At 43.8% G+C, this 24,896-nt stretch overlaps 2 protein-coding genes and 2 non-coding genes across 6 annotated transcripts; 3 read left to right on the forward strand and 1 right to left on the reverse strand.

The window, feature by feature from the left end:
• On the forward strand, positions 1 to 10,907 carry LOC133611472 (large ribosomal subunit protein uL13-like). 3 transcript variants are annotated; one of them, XM_072913642.1, is made up of 9 exons: positions 1 to 76; positions 612 to 684; positions 898 to 958; positions 4,257 to 4,358; positions 7,478 to 7,563; positions 7,747 to 7,806; positions 10,114 to 10,197; positions 10,381 to 10,440; positions 10,613 to 10,907. In XM_072913642.1, exons 2-9 carry the CDS (start codon positions 625 to 627, stop codon positions 10,823 to 10,825), a joined length of 726 nt encoding a protein of 241 aa, XP_072769743.1. In that variant the 5' UTR covers positions 1 to 76; positions 612 to 624; the 3' UTR covers positions 10,826 to 10,907. The 3 variants fall into 3 exon arrangements, with proteins under 3 accessions (XP_072769743.1, XP_072769744.1, XP_072769742.1); XM_072913643.1 differs by having other exon boundaries at positions 40 to 76; positions 612 to 685; positions 894 to 958; positions 4,286 to 4,358; XM_072913641.1 differs by having other exon boundaries at positions 41 to 76; positions 612 to 685; positions 894 to 958.
• On the forward strand, positions 741 to 821 carry LOC133612050 (small nucleolar RNA Z195/SNORD33/SNORD32 family). The gene has a single exon (XR_009816071.1). It is a non-coding gene; the product is annotated as a small nucleolar RNA Z195/SNORD33/SNORD32 family (small nucleolar RNA).
• LOC133612051 (small nucleolar RNA Z195/SNORD33/SNORD32 family) lies at positions 4,098 to 4,182 on the forward strand. The gene has a single exon (XR_009816072.1). It is a non-coding gene; the product is annotated as a small nucleolar RNA Z195/SNORD33/SNORD32 family (small nucleolar RNA).
• A 6,600-nt stretch (positions 10,908 to 17,507) lies between the features above and the next one.
• Positions 17,508 to 24,435, reverse strand: atp5if1b (ATP synthase inhibitory factor subunit 1b). Its single transcript, XM_061968288.2, has 3 exons — positions 24,273 to 24,435; positions 18,030 to 18,142; positions 17,508 to 17,938 (listed from the first exon to the last, which is right to left on the reverse strand). Exons 1-3 carry the CDS (start codon positions 24,339 to 24,341, stop codon positions 17,797 to 17,799), a joined length of 324 nt encoding a protein of 107 aa, XP_061824272.1. The 5' UTR covers positions 24,342 to 24,435; the 3' UTR covers positions 17,508 to 17,796.
• Positions 24,436 to 24,896: the final 461 nt, after the last annotated feature.

Raw genomic sequence — 24,896 nt, forward strand, 5'->3', positions numbered from 1 at the left:
CTTCTACCCTGCCTTTTGCCACCGGCGTCCCCGTCTATCTTTCCTTTTGCACATCATGGCAGACCGCTTCAACAAGGTGAGGAAAGCCGCAGTACAATTTTTACTTTTGTAAACCCTTGTCTGCTAATTTTGCGAGCTTGCGTTTTCGCAAATACGCACCTACTTACTTTATTAAGCCACAGTGTCAAAACTGGGGTCACATTTTGTTTAAAAGTGTGGTTTAATGCCTTCTGCTTTTAGCTATCTTCGCCAACTGGACAACATGGCAGCTAGGCTAGGAAAGCAACGATGGCGGCTGGCGAGCTCGCTTCAAATTGAAGCCGCGGTTAATTAAATTGTCAGCTTTTATAAAGTTTAATGGTCGTTATATATATATTTCCGCATGTAATTATCTACCAAACTCCGTACTATTTCTTGGTTGCAATAGGACGGTCAATTGCCGCCCGCCCAGCGGCCATGTGCTTAATCTTACGTCTTCTCTAAACTTCCTTATGCTGACACCCTAAACAATTAATCGCATTTGACGTTTGATTTCTGAAACCTGATTTAAATGGGCATTATGTGCGTTTTATATTTTGACCTTTTGGGTTAAATCCTGTTTGATGTTACAGGTTCTGATACTGGATGGCAGAGGCCATCTGCTCGGTCGGCTGGCTGCCATTGTGGCTAAGCAGATCTTGCTCGGTAGGTGTCAAAATGTATAGTTACCTAAATGTTTGAAAATTTGGCATATCTGTAGACTTGTCCTTGATGATTTACCTGAACCAATCTTGAGTTTAACGACCTTGAGAAAATGTTCATGCACTACCATCTGAGACAAAATGGTACAAACAGATTTGCCATTTTCCCAAACAAATGTCGGATTCTCTAATTGATATATTTACTTGTTAAAAACAGAAAATTGTGGTGGTCCGGTGTGAAGGCATCAACATCTCCAGCAACTTCTACCGTAACAAACGTAAGTTGGGTCGGACATCATAAGGACCTGGCACCTGATTTAACTTTGTATATGATTTGTAATGTTTTTGGTCTCAAGACAGGGGATTTTAAAGTGAACTGAGCAGTCTTTGACTTCTGGTGTAGTAGCTTGAGAAAATAAATAAACTTAGGTTATGTTGAAGGTAATATGGATTGATTCACTCCTATAGTCAAATGAGCAAAAAACTAAATGTGGCCAATTAGTTCCAGCCTTGACAGTGGTAAAAATATTTCCATGAAGTAGAATTATTACTACTTCTTGATGTGACATGACTATCCTCTCAAAGCCCTTCATCACTATTGGGGTGAGTGCAACAGGGCGATAGTCATTCAGACAGGTCAGTGTTTTTCTTTGGCAGGGGCACGATGGTGGTGGTCTTGAAGCAGGTGGGCACAACAGCTTGTGCTAGTGAAAAGTTGTAAATGTCATTAAGTACGTCAGCCAGCTCTGATGAACAGACTCTGAGGGCCTGGCCAGGGATGTTGTCTCGGCCGGCTGCCTTCCGTGGGTTTGTTCTCCTCAGAACTGTACGTACCTCTGCTGTTGTCACAGTGAGTGGTGGGTCCTGCGGGCGTAGAACTCATTCAGCTCATCTGGCAGTGAGCGCTGGCTGTTTGTGGCCCCCCTGCTTGTAGTCTGTGATGTGTTGCAGGCCTTGCCACATGCACCAGGAATCTGTGGTGGAGTAGAATCCCGCCAGCTTTAGTCTGTTGTTGTCCCTTGGCCTCGCTGATGGATTTACACAGGTCATATCTGGCCTTCTTGTAGTCCTCAGCATTGCCTGAGACAAATGCAGTGGAGCGGGCATGTAGCTTGGACCGAACATCACAGTTAATCCAGGGTTTTTGGTTTGGGTATATCTTGTATTGTTTTGTGGGAACAATGTTTTCCACACATGTACTGATGTAGCCAGTTACATTGGAAGCATATTCCTCTGTCCACAGTACCGTCATCCCTCTGAGCAGCAGTTTTGAACATGTCCTAGTCTGTACTCCCAAAGCAGTCCTGAAGCACTAGTTCAGTGTCTTCATTCCACACTTTAACAGTTTTACTCACTGGGGGGGCTTGCTTGAGGCGCTGTCTGTACGCTGGATATAGAAAAGCTGAGATGTGATCAGATAGTCCAAAGTGTGGCTTGGGTATATCCTTGTAGGCTCCCTTTTCGTTGCAGTATACTTGGTCCAGAATGTTTTTCTCCCTCGTAGGAAAGTTCACATACTGATGGTATTTCGGGGGGACACTCTTTAGGTTGCGGTGGTTAAAATCCCCAGCTACCGTGAACGCAGCATCGGGGTGTGCGGTCTCTTGTTTACTGATGACGTCATGCAGCAGCTTCAGCGCTGTTGTGGAGTCCGCCCGTGGCGGGATGTAAACAGACAATATAAACACTGCACAGAACTCCCTTGGCAGGTAAAATGGTCTGCATTTCACCATCAAAAACTCAATGTTGTCCGAGCAGTGTCTTTCAACCACCCGCACGTATGAGCACCAGCTGTTACTCACGTAAACATAGACGCCGCCACCTCTCGCCTTTCTTGAAGGCATTGTCCGGTCTCCATGGTAGGCAGAGTGCGTTGCTAGCTGGATAGCAGAGTCTGGGATGTTGTCCGAAAGCCAGGTTTCCATGAAAATAAGAGCACAGCATTCTCTCGGTTCACGCTGGGATGTAATCCTGGTTCTCAGCTCATCCAGCTTGTTGTCGAGCGAGCGCACGTTAGCTAGCAGCAGGCTAGGTAGTGGTGGTCGTGTAGCTCTAGCCTTTAGCCTAGCATGTAGCCCCGCCGCCTTGTTGTTGTTGTTTTGGTGTCGCTGTGGTTAGCGGGGTCTCGTCGTAGCAGAAAGTTGAAGTCTGTCAGACTATAAGTGAGCTCATGGTGAGCTTTTCCGATGTCCAGAAGTTCATCTCTGTTATATCTCACTGTTGCGTGCAAAAACTTCGCATGTAGGATGCAAATTAAGACTATAATAAATAAAAAACGTAGTTGTCGGGAAGACGACGCAAAGACGTCAGCCACGCGGGCGCCATCTTGGAATATAACCCTCAAGATTCACCGTCTTAAGTTCACTCTTAACTTGGAAACGGAAGTCACTCTTGATTTATAGCAGTTAAATAAATAATGATAAATGGATTGTACTTGTATAGCGCTTTTCTACCTTCAAGGTACTCAAAGCGCTTTGACACTACTTCCACATTTACCCATTCACACACACATTCACACACTGATGGAGGGAGCTGCCATGCAAGGCGCTAACCAGCACCCATCAGGAGCAAGGGTGAAGTGTCTTGCTCAGGACACAACGGACATGACGAGGTTGATACTAGGTTGGGATTGAACAAGGAACCCTCGGGTCGCGCACGGCCACTCTTCCACTGCGCCACGCCGTAACATAATAAAAAAAAATACATACTCCGCTCTAATACACATAACATGTTTATGAGCCTACAATCACTTTTTCAGGGAGTACAGTAGGCCCTAAATCGTAAGGATGTGATTCTTACGACTGTTGATTCGGTTCCGATTCTTGGAGGGACGTTTCAATTCCGAATAAATTATTGTAATATAATTGAAATAAACATTAAAACCGACTCAGTGGCCTAGTGGTTAGAGTGTCCGCCCTGAGATCGGTAGGTTGTGGGTTCAAACCCCGGCCGAGTCATACCAAAGACTATAAAAATGGGACCCATTACCTCCCTGCTTGGCACTCAGCATCAAGGGTTGGAATTGGGGGTTAAATCACCAAAAATGATTCCCGGGCGCGGCCACCGCTGCTGCCCACTGCTCCCCTCACCTCCCAGGGGGTGATCAAGGGTGATGGGTCAAATGCAGAGAATAATTTCGCCACACCAAGTGTGTGTGTGACAATCATTGGTACTTTAACTTTTACTTTAATTTTAAAAAAGTTACAAAAGCTCTCCTTGACTGACGTGTATGTGCAGAAGAGTAAGCATGGAGATGACCTAAAATGTCATCTCCAAAATGTAAAAGGGATTTGAAGTCCCATGCCTTGGAAACCCCTGTCTTGGATGAAGCTTACTTGGTTTATGGTGCTCTGCAACTCTACCCACGACTGTTGTCGGTGATGAGTGAACACTTGAATTTTGAGTGCTGCATGTAGATTTGTCTGTGATGATGTTCAGTAGTATTTTTTTGAGTTTTAATTGACCATGAAAATGTCCTACATGCACTACCATCTGAGACATCATATTGAGTTGAAATGGATCTTTGCAGTGTTCTGGATACACCTCTTACTATTAGAGCATGCCATGTCTTTGCAGTGAAGTACTTTGCTTTCCTGCGCAAGCAGATGAACACCAATCCCTCTCGAGGACCGTACCACTTCAGGGCTCCCAACAGGATGTTCTGGAGGACTGTCAGAGGTGAGATAGAATAATGGGCCTTTCTGAAATATACTTGGTGTTTCTCTTTTCCTTAATGGTGGGAGAAAATGCTTTTTGCCACATTTAATTTCAAAGCACATTTTGCCCCACTTGACAGCCATGATTTCTATATACCGTATTTTCCGCACTATAAGGCGCACCGGATTATTAGCCGCACCTTCAATGAATTACATATTTCATAACTTTGTCCACCAATAAGCCGCCCCGGATTATAAGCCGCGCCTACGCTGCGCTAAAGGGAATGTCAAAAAAACAGTCAGATAGTTCAGTCAAACTTTAATAATATATTGAAAACCAGCGTTCTAACAACTCTGTCCCAAAATGTACGCAAATGTGCAATCACAAACATAGTAAAATTCAAAATGGTGTAGAGCAATAGCAACATAATGTTGCTCGAACGTTAATGTCACAACACACAAAATAAACATAGCGCTCACCTTCTGAAGTTATTCTTCATTCGTAAATCCTTCGAATTCTTCGTCTTCGGTGTCCGAATTGAAAAGTTGCGCAAGCGTGGGATCCAAAATGGCCGGTTCCGTCTCGTCGAAGTCATCGGAGTCAGTGTCGCTGTTGTTGTCCAGTAGTTCTGTGAATCCTGCCTTCCGGAAAGCTCGGACCACAGTTGTGACCGAAATATCTGCCCAGGCATTTACGATCCACTGGCAAATGTTAGCGTATGTCGTCCGGCGCTGTCTGCCCGTCTTAGTGAAGGTGTGTTCGCCTTCGGAGCTGTGTGAAAAAAGCCACCCGGCCTCTTCGCGTAAACTTCCCTTAACCACTCGCTCATCTTTTCTTCATCCATCCATCCCTTCGAGTTAGCTTTTATGACGCCGCCGGCTGGAAAGGTCTCTTTTGGCAAGGTCTTCCTTTTGAATATCACCATGGGTGGAAGTTAGCATGGCAAGCTAGAACCACAGTGAAGGATGACTTCTCATTCCCTGTGGTGCGAATATTCACCGTACGTGCTCCCGTTCCACAGTGCGGTTCACAGGAATATCAGTTGCTGTGAAATACGGTAGTAATCCGTGTGCGGATGGAGAGATTGCGTCTTTTTATGAACCGGATCCTTGTCGCTTAGTAGGAGCCATTTTGTGGTCTTTACAGATGTAAACAGGAAATGAAACGTACGGTGATATCCGCGCGTTTTTTCTTCTTCTTCCGGGGGCGGGTGGTTGCTTACAGTAGAAGAAGAAGCGCTTCCTGTTCTATGGGGGCGGGTGCTTTCCTTGGCGGTTGCTTGCGTAGAAGAAGAAGCGCTTCCTGTTCTACCGGGAAAAAAGATGGCGGCTGTTTACCGAAGTTGCGAGATCGAAACTTTATGAAAATGAATCGTAATAAAGCGCACCGGGTTATAAGGCGCACTGTCAGCTGTTGAGAAAATTTGTGGTTTTTAGGTGCGCCTTATAGTGCGGAAAATACGGTATCTATTCTACTTCAGTGATTCTCCAGAGAATCACTTGATTAAAGCAGTGTTTTATTCTCCTATATTTAGTGTTACTGTTCAAACTGTTAGTGACCAAAAATATTAATGAATACTTAAGCCTTCTACGGTACTGTATTTTAATGCTGGTCATTATATTGGTACTTGAAGAAAAAAGTTAAAGAACCACTGATGTACTGAAATTCTGCAGATCTGCGTTAAGATGGGATGCAAATTTATGCTCTGAAAAACAGCTGGCTCAGCAGTAGAGTTGTGCGATATAAAATTGGTCAACAATGGAGCGTCACATCGTGATAATGCATGTTGAAGACATTGTAGAGGTGGTAAGTCCCTGAGCATCGCAGGGCTTTAAAATCTGAGCCAATAGTAGTTTTTACATGAGTTACATTGTTTTGCACTGTTGAATGCATTTTGCTCAAAATTTTGTATGGAATGAATAGGAAAGTAACCACAGTAGCGAGTACTTTCAATAGTTACGACAAAATACCACCAAAAGATGATGCAATGTGTTACCCCTGTTTTGAAATGGTTTTATTCTCTGTATAATGTGATATATATTGTCGCAGGAGGCTGCAACATGTCACAGTCCATATTTTAGGCCATATCCCATCCCTGTCTGCAGTAGTGACAAGGGACGTATATCAAGATTTTATCGGTACAATACCTGTATCGCTTTTCCTTATCAAATACGTTGTATAGCGGTACAATGTCATTTGTGGGGGGAAATAGTATTTTAATCAGCATTTGTACTAGCACAAATTTAAACCATAACGCCTCCAACATGATGCATTGTAAAATCTCACAGCACGGAAGTCTTTACCCCACACAGATCATCACTGTTTTTCTATTCATTACAATTACTCAGATGGAAATATTTATGTATGGCATACATTTGCAGAGCACATACTTTTTACGTGATGCATAAATCAATACAATCAATTAGCATTTTATGTTTGTGTGCTTTTGGAAGAATAGGAATTATCTTGCACACAGACGTTTTTGAGTGACAGACTATAAACCATATTTAGTGTTGCGCTATCAGTGTGTGTAGTTTTTATATAAATAAAAATTACTCTGAACAAAATGTAATGCTCGATCGTCCAGTCGAGAGACAGAAGGAACTGAAACATTTAAACCAGATGTCTTTTAATGCCACAAAAATGCGACGCAATCGAATGACGTCAGACAGCAGAGACCTGTCAGTCACAGCGGATGCTATCTTGCTTCAAAGCAGCTTTATGGGTTATATTACCTCAATATATAATTTTTGTGTGGATTAACGGATCACTAGGACAGTCGATAAAACGCGTCCGCGACTCGTGAGTAAAGTGCGTTCACTGACACGTGTGTGACTTTGAAGAACTTTTGAGAAAATATTGTTGTGGCAAACTTGTTTATTTGTTATTCAAAGCTGATTTTAATGTAGCTGAATTGAATGACATCCATCCATAGATTTTCTACCGCTTCTCCCTTTTGGGGTGGCTGGAGCTTATCCCTGTGTCATAATTACGGCGGTCAGCTGGAACAAAAAAATACCGCCTGCTGTATCTATCGCTGGTTCAGGATCTTCACGGTCCTAATGGGCCGGTAGTTTCCATCCCTAGTAGTGACAAACTTTTATTGAACACATGTATTAATTGAAAGCTGTATTTACCAGGCATGCTGCCCCATAAAACCAAGAGAGGCCAGGCTGCCCTGGATAGGATGAAGGTGTTTGATGGCATCCCCCCACCCTACAACAAGGTGATGTCATTGCGCAACACTGTGTCCCAAGTACTATGCGTCAATGATGCCCTAACCTTACCCAGCCTTGTTTGACTGATGTTTGAAATGAAACTACTTCTTCTGAGACCTACCACTTAGATCATATTTGCACTTGCCCCCTGAGGTTCTTTGGTATCTGATTTTTGTGTTTCGTTTCATCAGAGGAAGCGTATGGTGGTCCCAGCAGCGCTTAAAATCGTGCGCCTGAAGCCCACTCGTAAGGTGAGTCGACATGGAGGTTTCTTAATCTGTTGCTAAACGGTGATGAGCCCCAGTGTTCTAAATCTGATCATGCATTGATGAGAAACCACACTGTGTAGTTTTTATATAAATAAAAATTACTCTGAACAAAATGTAATGCTCGATCGTCCAGTCGAGAGACAGAAGGAACTGAAACATTTAAACCAGATGTCTTTTAATGCCACAAAAATGCGACGCAATCGAATGACGTCAGACAGCAGAGACCTGTCAGTCACAGCGGATGCTATCTTGCTTCAAAGCAGCTTTATGGGTTATATTACCTCAATATATAATTTTTGTGTGGATTAACGGATCACTAGGACAGTCGATAAAACGCGTCCGCGACTCGTGAGTAAAGTGCGTTCACTGACACGTGTGTGACTTTGAAGAACTTTTGAGAAAATATTGTTGTGGCAAACTTGTTTATTTGTTATTCAAAGCTGATTTTAATGTAGCTGAATTGAATGACATCCATCCATAGATTTTCTACCGCTTCTCCCTTTTGGGATGGCTGGAACTTATCCCAGTGTGTCATAGGGATGTCCCGATCCGATATTTGGATCGGATCGGCCGCCAATATTTGCCAAAAAATGCGTATCGGCAAGGCATGGGAAAATGCCGATCCAGATCCAGTTAAAAAAAAAACTCCGGTCCGTGTTTTCCAACGCACAGATTTAAATAATACATTCCACTTTTCTGCTTCTCCCTATTTCCGTTCCGCATTTTCCAGCACACCTTCAACACATCCACAGGTCTATGGATTCTCACGCAGTTGCTTTTAGCTGCTGGCATTGCACTACAGGCTCTTCCCACTCCTTCTTCTGTCTCCTTCTCACAGACAGCAAGCGCAACTTCTTACACACGTCACATACGTATAGTATACGTCCTCTCCCAGCAGAGAGGTAGCAGCATGGCTAACGTTAGCTGTGATGCTAGCGCAGCCGCTAAGGTGCGCGCATGCTCAAACGTCCTCTGCGCACGGCAAATCTATGCCACGCACAAAATCAAATAAAAAAATAAGCGCATAACAATTTTCGACACACGGACACGACAGAGAAAACAGTTTTCGTCATCATTGTTCAAATATTGTAATGTCTGTCGAGACGCTTATCTCCATTCGGTGCCACACGTCCATACCATCAAAAATGCAGAGGCAAAAATTTCCACAACACCGTATGAAAAAATTTGATTTGTTTAGTTGTGCTTTCCTTCTCTGCATGAAAGTTTAAAAGTAGCATATATTAATGCAGTATGAAGAAGAATGTTTTAATGTAGACATGCAAGCCTTGAAAGAACATTTTGAAAATCAAGACTACATTTCCTGCAAATGGGTGCATTTCTACCCTATATTTTAACTTTAGATTTATTCTCATATCAAACTCTTTTGGCTGTCTTTTTGACACTTACATCAGGCGCCCCCCTCCACACCCCGGATTATAATTAATTCAATGTGATTATCTTGTGTGATGACTGTATTATGATGATAGTATATATCTGATAGTATATATCTGTATCATGAATCAATTTAAGTGGACCCCGACTTAAACAAGTTGAAAAACTTATTCGGGTGTTACCATTTAGTGGTCAATTGTACGGAATATGTACTTCACTGTGCAACCTACTAATAAAAGTCTCAATCAATCAAAACACATAGAATCATCATACTGCTGTGATTATATGCATCAAGTGTTCGTTCAAGGCTAAGGCAAAATATCGAGATATATATCGTGTATCGCAATATGGCCTTAAAATATTGCAATATTTAAAAAAGGCCATATAGCCCAGCCCTAGTTTCAATGATGCCATTTCTGTTTGTCATGTATAATTGTCTATTTTGTGTTTATCCTTGAATAAACAGGTCAGTTTCTTGTTACCAACCATTGTGTATTATTCAAACTCCCCTAATTCAGCTGGCTAGTTGTTATCAAGAGTACTAAAATCCTTTTCAACATGATTCTGACAACTAAGTAGGCTAAATAACTTTAATACATGCTCGGATAGGCCAGTATCGGTATCGGTCAGTATCGATATCGGATCGGAAGTGCAAAAACAATATCGGTATCGTATCGGAAGTGCAAAAACCTGGATCGGGACATCCCTAGTGTGTCATAATTACGTCAGTCAGCTGGAACAAAAAAATACCGCCCTTTGTATCTATCGTTGGTTGAGGATCTTCACGGTCCTAATGGGCCGACTTAATTGGGAACCGGTACCAAAAAACTGTTTCCATCCCTAGTAGTGACAAACTTTTATTGAACACGTGTATTAATTGAAAGCTGTATTTACCAGGCATGCTGCCCCACAAAACCGAGAGGCCAGGCTGCCCTGGATAGGATGAAGGTGTTTGATGGCATCCCCCCACCCTACAACAAGGTGATGTCATTGCGCAACACTGTGTCCCAAGTACTATGCGTCAATGATGCCCTAACCTTACCAAGCCTTGTTTGACTGATGTTTGAAATGAAACTACTTCTTCTGAGACCTACCACTTAGATCATATTTGCACTTGCCCCCTGAGGTTCTTTGGTATCTGATTTTTGTGTTTCAATTCATCAGAGGAAGCGTATGGTGGTCCCAGCTGCTTTTAAAAGTGTGCGTCTGAAGCCCACTCGTAAGGTGAGTCGACATGGAGGTTTTTTAATCGGTTGCTAAACGGTGATGAGCCCCAGTGTTTTAAATCTGATCATGCATTGATGAAACCACACTATACGGATTTGAGTCAGGAACATGTGCCTACAATGCGCATGGACTTTTCATTTTTAATGTACTGCTTTTTCTACTGCTACAGTTTGCCCTCCTGGGATGTTTGGCCCATGAGGTGGGCTGGAAGCACCAGGACATCACTGCCACCCTGGAGGAGAAGAGAAAAGTGAAGGCGGCGATGCACAACAAGAACAAAAAGGACACAATAAAACTGACAAAACAGGCACAGAAGAATGTCCAGTTAAAGATTTGTGAATATACAGATCTTAAGAATTATGGAGTTCTTATCTTAGACTAGACAGACTTAGACTTCCTCTTTATTTATCTTTATCGTTATTTATTTAAGCGTGTTCTAATAAACGCAAGTAAATCTTCATAAACAGTCTCCTATTTTTCAATACAGTTAGATTATATACCGTATTTTCCGCACTATAAGGCGCACCGGATTATTAGCCGCACCTTCTATGAATTACATATTTCATAATTTTGTCCACCAATAAGCCGCCCCGGACTAAAAGCCGCGCCTACGCTGCGCTAAAGTGAATGTCAAAAAAACGCTGCGCTAAAGTGAATGTCAAAAAAACAGTCAGATAGTTCAGTCAAACTTTAATAATATATTGAAAACCAGCGTTCTAACAACTCTGTCCCAAAATGTACGCAAATGTGCAATCACAAACATAGTAAAATTCAAAATGGTGTAGAGCAATAGTAACATAATGTTGCTCGAACGTTAATGTCACAACACACAAAATAAACATAGCGCTCACCTTCTGAAGTTATTCTTCATTCGTAAATCCTTCGAATTCTTCGTCTTCGGTGTCCGAATTGAAAAGTTGCGCTAGCGTGGGATCCAAAATGGCCGGTTCCGTCTCGTAGAAGTCATCGGGAGTCAGTGTCGCTGTTGTTCTGTGAATCCTGCCTTCCGGAAAGCTCGGACCACAGTTGTGACCGAAATATCTGCCCAAGCATTTACGATCCACTGGCAGATGTTGGCGTATGTCGTCCGAGGCTGTCTGCCCGTCTTAGTGAAGGTGTGTTCGCCTTCGGAGCTGTGTGAAAAAAGCCACCCGGCCTCTTCGCGTAAACTTCCCTTAACCACTCGCTCATCTTTTCTTCATCCATCCATCCCTTCGAGTTAGCTTTTATGATGACGCCGGCTGGAAAGGTCTCTTTTGGCAAGGTCTTCCTTTTGAATATCACCATGAGTGGAAGTTAGCATGGCAAGCTAGAACCACAGTGAAGGATGACTTCTCATTCCCTGTGGAGCGAATATTCACCGTACGTGCTCCCGTTCCACAGTGCGGTTCAGTTGCTGTGAAATACGGTAGTAATCCGTGTGCGGATGGAGAGATTGCGTCTTTTTATGACCCGGATCGTTTAGTAGGAGCCATTTTGTGGTCTTTACAGATGTAAACAGGAAATGAAACGTACGGTGATATCCGCGCGTTTTTTCTTCTTCTTCCGGGGGCGGGTGAAGCGCTTCCTGTTCTATGGGGGCGGGTGAAGCGCTTCCTGTTCTATGGGGGCGGGTGCTTTCCTTGGCGGTTGCTTGCGTAGAAGAAGAAGCGCTTCCTGTTCTACCGGGAAAAAAGATGGCGGCTGTTTACCGAAGTTGCGAGACCGAAACTTTATGAAAATGAATCGTAATAAAGCGCACCGGGTTATTAGGCGCACTGTCAGCTTTTGAGAAAAATTGTGGTTTTTAGGTGCGCCTTATAGTGCGGAAAATACGGTATATTATATTTGACTGCGTGTGTTCCCTCCGGTACTCCGACTTCCTCCCACCTCCAAAAACATGCACCTGGGCATAGGTTGATTGGCAACACTAAATTGGCCCTAGTGTGTGAGTGTGAATGTTGTCTATCTGTGTTGGCCCTGTGATGAGGTGGCGACTTGTCCTGGGTGTACCTCGCCTTCCGCCCGATTGTAGCTAAGATAGGCTCCAGCGCCCCTCGCGACCCCAAAGGGAATAAGCGGTAGAAAATAGATGGATGGATTTATTTATTTTATTTATATTCTCATAAGGCGGAAATCATTCTTTTTGCTTGAGGCTGTTCCATGATCTCCAACGACGATAAAATACAAATGACCAACGACAGAAGTGCGGCGATTCTGTTGGCAGCAGCATCTCGTTGACAGATGCGCTTCCTTATAAACAGTTCGACACAGTTCGCGTATGGGCCACGTGACCGAAACAGCTCATGATCGGTCATGTGACTTTCTAAAAACGGTACGCGCACTGACACAGGGTTTTGAGTTCGACGCATGCGCCGATGCATCGGTGTTGCTGCACCTATCACTACTATTTACAGTTTGCTGTCTCCTAACTCCTTGTTTTTGTTTTCCTGTTAGCCAGATCCTGTTAGCCTTTAGCTATTTCCAGTTTTTCTGTTTTCTGGTTCCTGTTTCCAGTTTGCCCGTTTCTGGTTTGTGGACATTAAATCATGTTTTCCCGCACAAAGCTTGCCTTCTCTGCATCTTGGGGTTCGTCACCAACACCATGTGACAGAATACTCCAGCCTAACATGAACCCCACGGAGATTTCTATGGCAGAGAAGCTTAACAATGCTTTAACATTGGTGGCCGAATCCAGAGAAAGCTTTGCCTCTTTTTGTGATCCCTCCCACCCATCCCTGTTCTGTGTTAGCTCCTCGTGGGACATCTTGGATCTGTCCCTTGGGAGGGGGGGGGCTATGAGTAGCTGTGCAGCTGGGGAGGCACAGCTACTCCTCACCCCAGTGGGTCTGCAACATACGCCACCATGCACTCCGGTGGGCCAGCAGAGGGCGCCACCTTCGTCTCCGGTGGGCCAGCAGAGGGCGCCACCATCGTCTCCGGTGGGCCAGAAGAGGGCGCCACCATCGTTTCCGGTGGGTCCTCCCAAGCTGGCCGCCTCGCCAATTGCGGCGGCGTTCAACTCGTTGTCACCTGACTCTTGTGGCTGTTCTTATTGCGAAATATTGAACATTTTATATCTCTCCCTGTGCAATGCAACGTCATACAAAGCGTGCAAATTTTATAAACAAAACTTTTGCATTTAATTAGTTTGTATTTTTGTTTTTAATACTCATAATTGATAATACATACTGTAGCGGCTGCCTACGGGGTGTTAGCCAATGGCCTTGGCTGGGGGGCGGGACTTTTGGGGAAGTGGTAGTTAGAGTTTTGCCGGGAAAAGGGACAGACACAAATTGGAGCTGTTGTGTGGTTTAATTACATCTCCATCCATCCATCCATCCATCCATCCATCCATTTTCTTCCGCTTATCCGAGGTCGGGTCGCGGGGGCAGCAGCCTAAGCAGGGAAGCCCAGACTTCCCTCTCCCCAGCCACTTCGTCCAGCTCCTCCCGGGGGATCCCGAGGCGTTCCCAGGCCAGCCGGGAGACATAGTCTTCCCAACGTGTCCTGGGTCATCCCCGTGGCCTCCTACCGGTCGGACGTGCCCTAAACACCTCCCTAGGGAGGCGTTCGGGTGGCATCCTGACCAGATGCCCGAACCACCTCATCTGGCTCCTCTCGATGTGGAGGAGCAGCGGCTTTACTTTGAGCTCTCCCCGGATGGCAGAGCTTCTCACTCTATCTCTAAGAGAGAGCCCCGCCACCCGGCGGAGGAAACTCATTTCGGCCGCTTGTACCCGTGATCTTGTCCTTTCGGTCATGACCCAAAGCTCATGACCATAGGTGAGGATGGGAACGTAGATCGACCGGTAAATCGAGAGCTTTGCCTTCCAGCTCAGCTCCTTCTTCACCACAACGGATCGATACAGTGTCCGCATTACTGAAGACGCCGCACCGATCCGCCTGTCGATCTCACGATCCACTCTTCCCTCACTCTAGAACAAGACTCCGAGGTACTTGAACTCCTCCGCTTGGGGCAAGATCTCCTCCCCAACCCGGAGATGGCACTCCACCCTTTACCGGGCGAGAACCATGGACTCGGACTTGGAGGTGCTGATTCTCATCCCAGTCGCTTCACACTCGGCTGCGAACCGATCCAGTGAGAGCTGAAGATCCTGGCCAGATGAAGCCATCAGGACCACATCATCTGCAAAAAGCAGAGACCTAATCCTGCAGCCACCAAACCAGATCCCCTCAACGCCTTGACTGCGCCTAGAAATTCTGTCCATAAAAGTTAAGAACAGAATCGGTGACAAAGGGCAGTCTTGGCGGAGTCCAACCCTCACTGGAATCGTGTCCGACTTACTGCCGGCAATGCGGACCAAGCTCTGGCACTGAGCATACAGGGAGCGGACTGCCACAATCAGACAGTCCGATACCCCATACTCTCTGAGCACTCCCCACAGGACTTCCAGAGGGACACGGTCGAATGCCTTCTCCAAGTCCACAAAACACATGTAGACTGGTTGGGCAAACTCCCATGCACCCTCAAGGACCCTGCCGAGAGTATAGAGCTGGTCCACAGTTCCACGACCAGGACGAAAACCACACTGTTCCTCCTGAATCCGAGGTTCGACTATTCGGCGTAGCCTCCTCTCCAGTACACCTGAATAGACCTTACCGAGAAGGCTGAGGAGTGTGATCCCACGATAGTTAGAGCACACCCTCCGGTTCCCCTTCTTAAAGAGAGGAACCACCACCCCGGTCTGCCAATCCAGAGGTACCGCCCCCGATGTCCACGCGATGCTGCAGAGTCTTGTCAACCAAGACAACCCCACAGCATCCAGAGCCTTAAGGAACTCCGGGCGGATCTCATCTACCCCTGGGGCCTTGCCACCGAGGAGCTTTTTAACTACCTCAGCAACCTCAGCCCCAGAAATAGGAGAGCCCACCACAGACTCCCCAGGCACTGCTTCCTCATAAGAAGACATGTTGGTGGGATTGAGGAGGTCTTCGAAGTATTCCCTCCACCGATCCACAACATCCGCAGTCGAGGTCAGCAGAACACCATACCCACCATACACGGTGTTGATAGTGCACTGCTTCCCCTTCCTGAGGCGGCGGATGGTGGTCCAGAATTGCTTCGAAGCCGTCCGGAAGTCGTTTTCCATGGCTTCCCCGAACTCCTCCCATGTCCGAGTTTTTGCCTCTGCGACCGCTGAAGCCGCACACCGCTTGGCCTGTCGGTACCTGTCCGCTGCCTCAGGAGTCCTATGAGCCAAAAGAACCCGATAGGACTCCTCCTTCAGCTTGACGGCATCCCTCACCGCCGGTGTCCACCAACGGGTTCTAGGATTACCGCCACGACAAGCACCAACTACCTTGCGGCCACAGCTCCAATCAGCCGCCTCGACAATAGAGGCGCGGAAATGGTCCATTCGGACTCAATGTCCAGCACCTCCCTCGTGACATGTTCAAAGTTCTTCCGGAGGTGGGAATTGAAACTCTCTCTGACAGGAGACTCTGCCAGACGTTCCCAGCAAACCCTCACAATGCGTTTGGGCCTGCCAGGTCTGTCCGGCATCCTCCCCCACCATCGCAGCCAACTCACCACCAGGTGGTGATCGGTAGAAAGCTCCGCCCCTCTTTTCACCCGAGTGTCCAAAACATGAGGCCGCAAATCCGATGACACAACTACAAAGTCGATCATGGAACTGCGGCCTAGGGTATCCTGGTGCCAAATGCACATATGGACACCCTTATGTTTGAACATGGTGTTCGTTATGGACAATCTGTGACGAGCACAAAAGTCCAACAACAAAACACCGCTCGGGTTCAGATCCGGGCAGCCATTCTTCCCAATCACGCCTCTCCAGGTTTCACTGTCGTTGCCAACATGAGCGTTGAAGTCCCCCAGTAGAACGAGGGAATCACCCGGGGGAGCACTCTCAAGTACTCCCTCGAGTGAATCCAAAAAGGGTGGGTACTCTGAACTGCGGTTTGGCGCGTAAGCGCAAACCACAGTCGGGACCCGTTCCCCCACCCGAAGGCGGAGGGAAGCTACCCTCTCGTCCACCGGGTTGAACTCCAACGTGCAGGCTCTGAGCCGGGGGGAAACAAGAATTGCTACCCCAGCCCGTCGCCTCTCACTGCCGGCAACGCCAGAGTGGAAGAGAGTCCAGCCCCTCTCGAGAGAACTGGTTCCAGAGCCCTTGCTGTGCGTCGAAGTGAGTCCGACTATATCTAGCCGGAACTTCTCCACTTCGCGCACTAGCTCAGGCTCCTTCCCCCCCAGTGAGGTGACGTTCCACGTCCCAAGAGCTAGCTTCTGTAGCCGAGGATCGGACCGCCAAGCGCCCTGCCTTCGGCTGCCGCCCAGCTCACATCGCACCCGGCCTCTATGACCTCTGCTATGGGTGGTGAGCCCATTGGAGGGGGGACCCACGTTGCCTCTTCGGGCTGTGCCCGGCCGGGCCCCATGGGGACAGGCCCGGCCACCAGGCGCTCGCCATCGTGCCCCACCTCCGGGCCTGGCTCCAGAGGGGGGCCCCGGTGACCCGCGTCCGGGCGAGGGAAATCTGGGTCCTTGTTTTTTATTATTCATGGAGGTCTTCGAGCTGCTCTTTGTCTGATCCCTCACCTAGGACCAGTTTGTCTTGGGAGACCCTACCAGGGGGCATAAGGCCCCCGGACAACATAGCTCCTAGGATCATTGGGACACGCAAACTCCTCTACCACGTTAAGGTGGCAGCTCAGAGAGGAGTTAATTACATCTTGTGCAATAAATACAAGACAAACGAAGAAGTCGTGTGAGCCTACATTCCTGGGATTATTACAATACATTCATATTTTTAAACATTTTAAAATCGTAACTTAAATGGTAAATTAGGAGCATTAAACACAATTGCAAAATAATTGGTTTATGAATCCATTCTTTTTTTTATATTTATACTTAAAATAATGAAAAGTGTAATCATAATTAAATGATAAATTATGAGCATTAAAACAAAATTAGACAATCCATTCTCTGTGGGCGTGAGTCCTGAACTGGGTCTATATATATATATATATATATATATATATATATATATATATAATCACTAACAATAACAATCAAATACAATGCAAGACAGACACTCTGCTTTGCATTATCACTATTTATTTATAACACCATTTTTGCCGTATAAACATACAACAGTTCATACATCATGTCACACTGTTCCATGGAAACAACAATATTTTTGTGACTGTTTTTAATTGCATTTTGGCATTCAAGCAACAATCCAACACACAATCCTGCCTGGTTGTTTATGCAACATTACTGCAAAAGAAAATGTGTGTTTTAAAAAAGGAGCAATATAATTCCTTCGACGCAAGCGGTGATTAAAGTAGTCTGGCAGAAACTGGTTTTGATTTGTTTGAAGGTTTCTCTTAGTCGTCATGCTTCAGCTTCCTGATCTTTCCCTTATGGCGGTCAATCTCTCGCTGAAGGCGTTCAATCTCTTTTTTGTGGTGGTCGATTTCCTCCTGGTGGTGTTGCTTGAGTGCATCCAGCTGCTCTTTCTCCTTGCGCCTGGTTGTGCAGGTATGGTAAACATACAGGTGATGTGGGAGAGGACACTTGCAAAGGACCAAAGGTGCAAAAACAAAACAAAAACACGTACCTGAAGTACATTTCCTCCTCCGCAGCCTGCTTCTTTCCCATGGCTCCACCTGCCTCTCGAATGGACCCACCAGCTCCTCCGCCTTTTCCTGCACCTTTGCCCAGCTCACCAAGCTACAATGAGAGGGGCCAACCCACGGGAAAATATTGAATGAGAATTAACAATGGGAGGAGTTTAAAGGTGAAGCCATATAGTAGCTATGTGTGTATTTGATGCTGGCTGGATATCCACAGTGGTCACTCAGAGTGTCACGCTGAATCGTGCTATTATTGAGGACCGCGCTGTTTTCAGAGTCCAATTGCGTTTGTGTTGTTGTGGTCCCCACTATACACTAAAACTGAGGACGTACAACATATATCCTAGTCTTTCCAGAATATCCACATTTTCGGATTGGACAAGTATTCGCGCCACAAAGCTCTGACAAATTTTGGCAACTTTACCCTTTAACAAAACTCCCCTGTGAATAAATCTACGGTGAGTAAAACATTCATTGGAATTCCTATCATAATATAAGTTATACATTTATCAGGGATCCCAGTGAGATTTTTTTTAAAAAGAGAGGAATTGAAAAATATCAACGTCCTTTTTGGAGTTGAAAAGATTTTTTACCATATTTATGATGCTAGTGGTTAGAGTGTCCGCCGTGAGATCGGTGGGTTGTGAGTTCAAACCCCGACCGAGTCATACCAAAGACTATAAAAATGGGACCCATTACCTCCCTGCTTGGCACTCAGCATCAAGGGTTGGACTTGGGGGTTAAATCACCAAAAAATGATTCCCGGGCGTGGCCACCGCTGCTGCTCACTGCTTCCCTCACCTCCCAGGGGGTGATCAAGGGTGATGGATCAAATGCAGAGAATAATTTCACCACACCTAGTGTGTGTGTGACAATCATTGGTACTTTAACTTAACTTTAGAAAACATTTCCCACACAGAAATTCTGTAAAAATGCAATAAAACTTACCAATGGTTTCTATCTTCTTATTTTTCATTACTGTACCAAAGCATCAATAGCTAATTGTTTTTGTTGAGAAAATATCTTTACCATATCAATATTAGCCTTTTCAAAATGTACATTAGTTCAATGTTTTGAGAACATATCTTCACTCCATCACAAGGAAATTCATAAACACATGATATACGATGGCTATATTTGATAACAAATATTGTAATTGTAAAACATCAAATATTTTGTTGAACTAGTAAAGTCATGGACATTAGATTGCATTCATGGTGTTTACTACTACTTTGTTAGTTCAATTATAAACATGAAGCTTTTTATTACATCTTAATAAATTCATGATTATACTTTATAGTAGGGATGATACTCGAAACCGATTTTCCCGGTTGTTCGATAAGAAAAGAATAGAGTCCTCGGACTCGAATCCCTTATTGAGAACCGGTACCCTTTATCGAGACCACTATAGTAAAGAAAAAGAGTTGGTTCTTTATTCGAATCCCGTCCCGACCAGAAATGCCCCGTGGGACATCACAAGAAATGACGTCACGTAGCTCAGTCATTAGGCGCAGATTGGGAAAGCAGGAAAAACAATGGACCGGAAAAAGCGCTCCAAGGTGTAATAAAGTTCAAAACAAAAAGGTATAATCCAATGAATAACTTTACTGAGAGATTTGAGCAGGGTACAAACACATGACCAACACTTTTACGATCAACCGGAAACATAGCAACCAGGCTAGCAACGCACCTCCTTTACGGCAGCTGTCGCAACGTTCTTAAAGCAACCGCAGCACATACATATATATACAACATATATGCCATCATCTCCCTTTTTAGCTTTTGTTTTTCTTTCCTTGTAAACAAAACAAAATCACACTGTATATGTGTTGTCTGTCTAATTATAAATAATGCAGACGAGGCGTGTTGGCTGAGTTCTTGACGTTTACTTTCACAGCGTGCTCATAACCTCATTCTTAGTTGCCGGCTGGCGACATGCAACAACACTTTTCGGGGCTACCGCGCATGCTCGTCACTCCCGTTGCATGCTGGGCAGTGTAGCTGTTATATTCCCTAGCTCGGGGGTCGGCAACCCGCGGCTCTAGAGCCGCATGCTGCTCTTTAGAGCCGCCCTAGTGGCTCTGTGGAGCTTTTTCAAAAATGTATGAAAAATGGAAAAAGATGAGGGGGAAAAAAAAAATTGGTTTTAATATGGTTTCTGTAGGAGGACAAACATGACACAAACCTCCCTAATTGTTATAAAGCACACTGTTTATATTAAACATGCTTCACTGATTCGAGTATTTGGCGAGCGCCGTTTTGTCCTACTAATGTTGGTGGTCCTTGAACTCACTGTAGTTTGTTTACATATATTATACATATATACATATTTCTAGGACGTGTTTTATGCCACTTCTTTTTCTGTCTCATTTTGTCCACCAAACTTTTAACGTTGTGTGTGAATGCACAAAGGTGAGTTTTGTTGATGTTATAGACTTGTGTGGAGTGCTAATCGGGCATATTTGGTCACTACATGACTGCAAGGTAATCGATGCTAACATGCTATTTAGGCTAGCTATATGTACATATTGCATCATTATGCCTCATTTGTAGCTATATTTGAGCTCATTTAGTTTCCTTTAAGTCCTCTTAATTCAATTTATTTCTAAAGACACACTATCTGTATGTAATATGGCTTTTAATTTTTTGCGGCTCCAGACAGATTTCTTTTTTGTATTTTTGGTCCAATATGGCTCTTTCAACATTTTGGGTTGCCGACCCCTGCCCTAGCTCAGAACATCACATCTTTCCCCCTATAAAGAAATAATTTTAACTCAATAAAGTGACATTTCTTTTTTTAGCTTTAACTTTTCATTTTTTAGCATTGTAACCACATTTGCAAACAACTTTTCTTTTCATAGAATTTTCTTTCAATAAAGAAATAAAGTGCAACAATGTCAAAGCATCATAACAAACAGTTATGTCAAATAGCAGCAGAATTGCACTTTTTGGAGAGCTGTATTATTTTCAGTTTTGTGCCTAAGGGACTGATTTTATTTAACACTATATTATTATTTATACACCTATAGTGATCACAGAGACAGGTTGTTTTTGTGTTACTGTATATATTTGTTTTTCTGAAAAATCCCACTTAATATACTTTGGGTAACAACAATCAATATTTATTTTATTTTTTTAAGGGGGTAACAGTCAATATTTATTTATTTATTAGATTTTATTTTTTCCTTATATAATAAAAGTGAGCTTTTGTTAAACCAAATATTGTGTTTTTTTTCTCCATATACAACAACCTATCTGGACTTGATAGGAGAATCGATAAGGAATCGGTTCGATAAGAGGATTCGATAATGGGCTCGAACTCGATAATTTCTTATCAAACATCATCCCTACTTTATAGTGCTTTTTAGGAAACTTTGGCCATGCAGCACTCGATCCAGTGCAAGTTAGTGGGTTTAGTATTGTAATTCATGACTAAAATCATGATAAGACATATAAATGATATCCATTTAATTTATGTAACACTGATACATTTCTAAAGTAAACAGTTAACTTATACAGTTTGGGAGGGTCTGTTTCGGTTATGTACTTACGACCAGGAAAGCGGCAAAATCCCACATTCTTTACCACTGAGAGCGGTTGATCATCCAATACTATAAATTCCATTCGTTTACCGCACGCTGGAAGTCTCGCAAAAACATTTATTTTTGCTGGAATGAATCAGTTAGGGTTTGTTGTTGTTGGTAATTTCATTGTGTGGGTCTGCATGGCAGGCTTTCAGTTGCTTCATTAGGTTTCTCGTTTGTTCCACCCCCTTGAAACAGAAGTATTGCAAAGTTTGCATGTTGCCGTTCGACTTGTTGGCTGCTCGAATTTGTAATATTGCCACATCACATCACCAGGTTTGCTTTGGTAGCGCAGTCTTCCATTGGTGCAGTGGTCTTCCATTTCCAGGTGCGGAAAGAGGCGAAGAAGAAGTCAATTCCGAGTAGCAACATTAGCATGCCAGAGGACTAATTGTCTTGTGTGCGCTCTATATAGGTCATAGACCCAATTTAAAAAAACAACAACACAAACCCCGTTTCCATATGAGTTGGGAAATTGTGTTAGATGTAAATATAAACGGAATACAATGATTTGCAAATCATTTTCAACCCATATTCAGTTGAATATGCTACAAAGACAACATATTTGATGTTCAAACTGATAAACATTTTTTTGTTGTTGCAAATAATCATTAAATTTAGAATTTGATGCCAGCAACACGTGACAAAGAAGTTGGGAAAGGTGGCAATAAATACTGATAAAGTTGAGGAATGCTCATCAAATACTTATTTGGAACATCCCACAGGTGAACAGGCAAATTGGGAACAGGTGGGTGTCGGTTTGTCACTTGATTTAAGTGGACCCAGACTTAAACAAGTTGAAAAACGTATTCGGCTTTTACCATTTAGTGGTCAATTGTACAGAATATGTACTGTACTGTGCAATCTACTAATAAAAGTCTCAATCAATCAATCAATCCTGCTCATTGGTCACCAAGGTGAAGAATTACAAACAATTCTGTTAAATAGTTGATTTGGCAACTCCATTGTCTGGGATATCAACAGCCAATTTAGGACCAACATTTACAAAAAACTATTGAACTTATTCATGACATTACTCATAATAATATTCACCATTTTCATCAATACGCACATACAGTCAGGCCAAAAGTTTGGACACACCTTCTCATTTAATGCGTTTTCTTTATTTTCATGACTATTTACATTGTAGATTGTCACTGAAGGCATCACAACTATGAATGAACACATGTGGAGTTTATGTACTTAACATAAAAAGGTGAAATAACTGAAAACATGTTTTATATTCTAGTTTCTTTATAACAGCCACCCTTTATACTGATGACTTTTTTTTGCACACTCTTGGCATTCTCTCGATGAGCTTCAAGAAATGGTTTTCACTTGAGATCTCAGATAATGGCTTTTTTGCCGATATCCGATATTGTTCAACTCTTAATTACCGATTCCGATATCAACCGATATATACAGTCGTGGAATTAACGCATTATTATGCCTAATTTTGTTGTGATGCCCTGCTGGATGTAACATGGTTTTCCAAAATAAATCAACACAAGTTATGGAAAAAATATGCCAACATGGCACTGCCATATTTATTATTGAAGTCACAAAGTGCTTTTTTTTTTCTTTTTTTTTTAACATGCCTCAAAACAGCAGCTTGGAATTTGGGACATGCTCTCCGTGAGAGAGCATGAGGAGGTTGAGGTGGGCGGGGTTGGGGGTGTATATTGTAACGTCCCGGAAGAGTTAGTGCTGCAAGGGGTTCTGGGTATTTGTTCCGTTGTGTTTATGTTGTGTTACGGTGCGGACGTTCTCCCGAAATGAGTTTGTCATTCTTGTTTGGTGTGGGTTCACAGTGTGGCGCATATTTGTAACAGTGTTAAAGTTGTTTATACGGCCACCCTCAGTGTGACCTGTACGGCTGTTGACCAAGTATTGTGTGTGTGTGTGTGTGTGTGTGAAAAGCCGTAGATATTATGTGACTGGGCCGGCACGCAAAGGCAGTGCCTTTAAGGTTTATTGGCGCTCTGTACTTCCCCCTACATCCGTGTACACAGCGGCGTTTTAAAAAGTCATAAATTTTACTTTTTGATACCGATAATTTCCGATGTTACATTTTAAAGCATTTATCGGCCGATCATATTGGCAGTCCGATATCGGAAACCCCTGGTTTTCACGTCACAGGTGTGCTTGGAGCTCATCGGGAGAATGCCAAGAGTGTGCAAAGCAGTAATCAGAGCAAAGGGTGGCTATTTTGAAGGAACTAGAATATAAAAACATGTTTTCAGTTATTTCACCTTTTTTGGTGAAGTACATAACTCCACATGTGTTCATTCCTAGTTGTGATGCCTTCAGTGACAACCTACAATGTAAATAGTCATGAAATTAAAGAAAATTAATTGAATGAGGAGAAGGTGTGTCCAAACTGTTGGCCTGTACCGTACCTACATAGGCATAGAGTCAAGTCACAAGGACATTGGTACCAATTTATCAACTTTTATCCTCATTTTACCTCGTGTTTGTAGGCAATTATGAGTTAACATTGCACATGTCCCTTTAGTTACTACTTTAATGAAAAAGGCACATGTTTATAATCAAGCTGTCATACACGGCTAGACAAAATGTTGATTAAACACAGCACAACAACGCCAGAAAATCAACGTTTTAATGCTAATATTGTGTACTTACCTGATCTGACGCCATTCTCTGCTGTAAATTGAGCAAACCGCGGATGTTAGGCCTCAAAAACCTCGCCATGCTAGCTGAAGAGTGCAACACAACAATGACGACAGCAGCTGCGCCTTTGCCCTTGTCCTCAAATAAACACAAGCAGCGGACGACGCCATTGTTGGCCAAACAGCAGGGGTGCGCGGAAGCAACCATTGATTACGTGCTTGTCGGAAAATGTAGACAAAATGTCACAAAAGTCACTTTGAATTTTAAAATTCATCTTTAAACTACCGGATGACGAAACTATTTAAGAAAACAATATTTTATACGTATGTGGTTATAGTTTACGTGGAGGGAAAACACCCCCGCCCCCTACTGGCTAATGGAACGTCTCATACGTACAAGGAGACGTAGCACGTCCACCTGCACTTTGACCTGACGTTTTATGACAAATTGATAACATTTTGAGAAAATTATGTTATATTTATATGACTATTGGCTACGTTTTATATTCATAAATGTAAGTTTCTCAATACCCGACCTGTTTTTTTGTGCCTTTAAAAAAGAATTAGAACTCTACGTTAAAACACTCTCTACTAGAGATGTCCGATAATATCGGCCTGCCGATAAATGCTTAAAAAA

The sequence above is a fragment of the Nerophis lumbriciformis genome, linkage group LG08 (assembly GCF_033978685.3).
Source record: "Nerophis lumbriciformis linkage group LG08, RoL_Nlum_v2.1, whole genome shotgun sequence".
NCBI lineage: Eukaryota > Metazoa > Chordata > Actinopteri > Syngnathiformes > Syngnathidae > Nerophis > Nerophis lumbriciformis.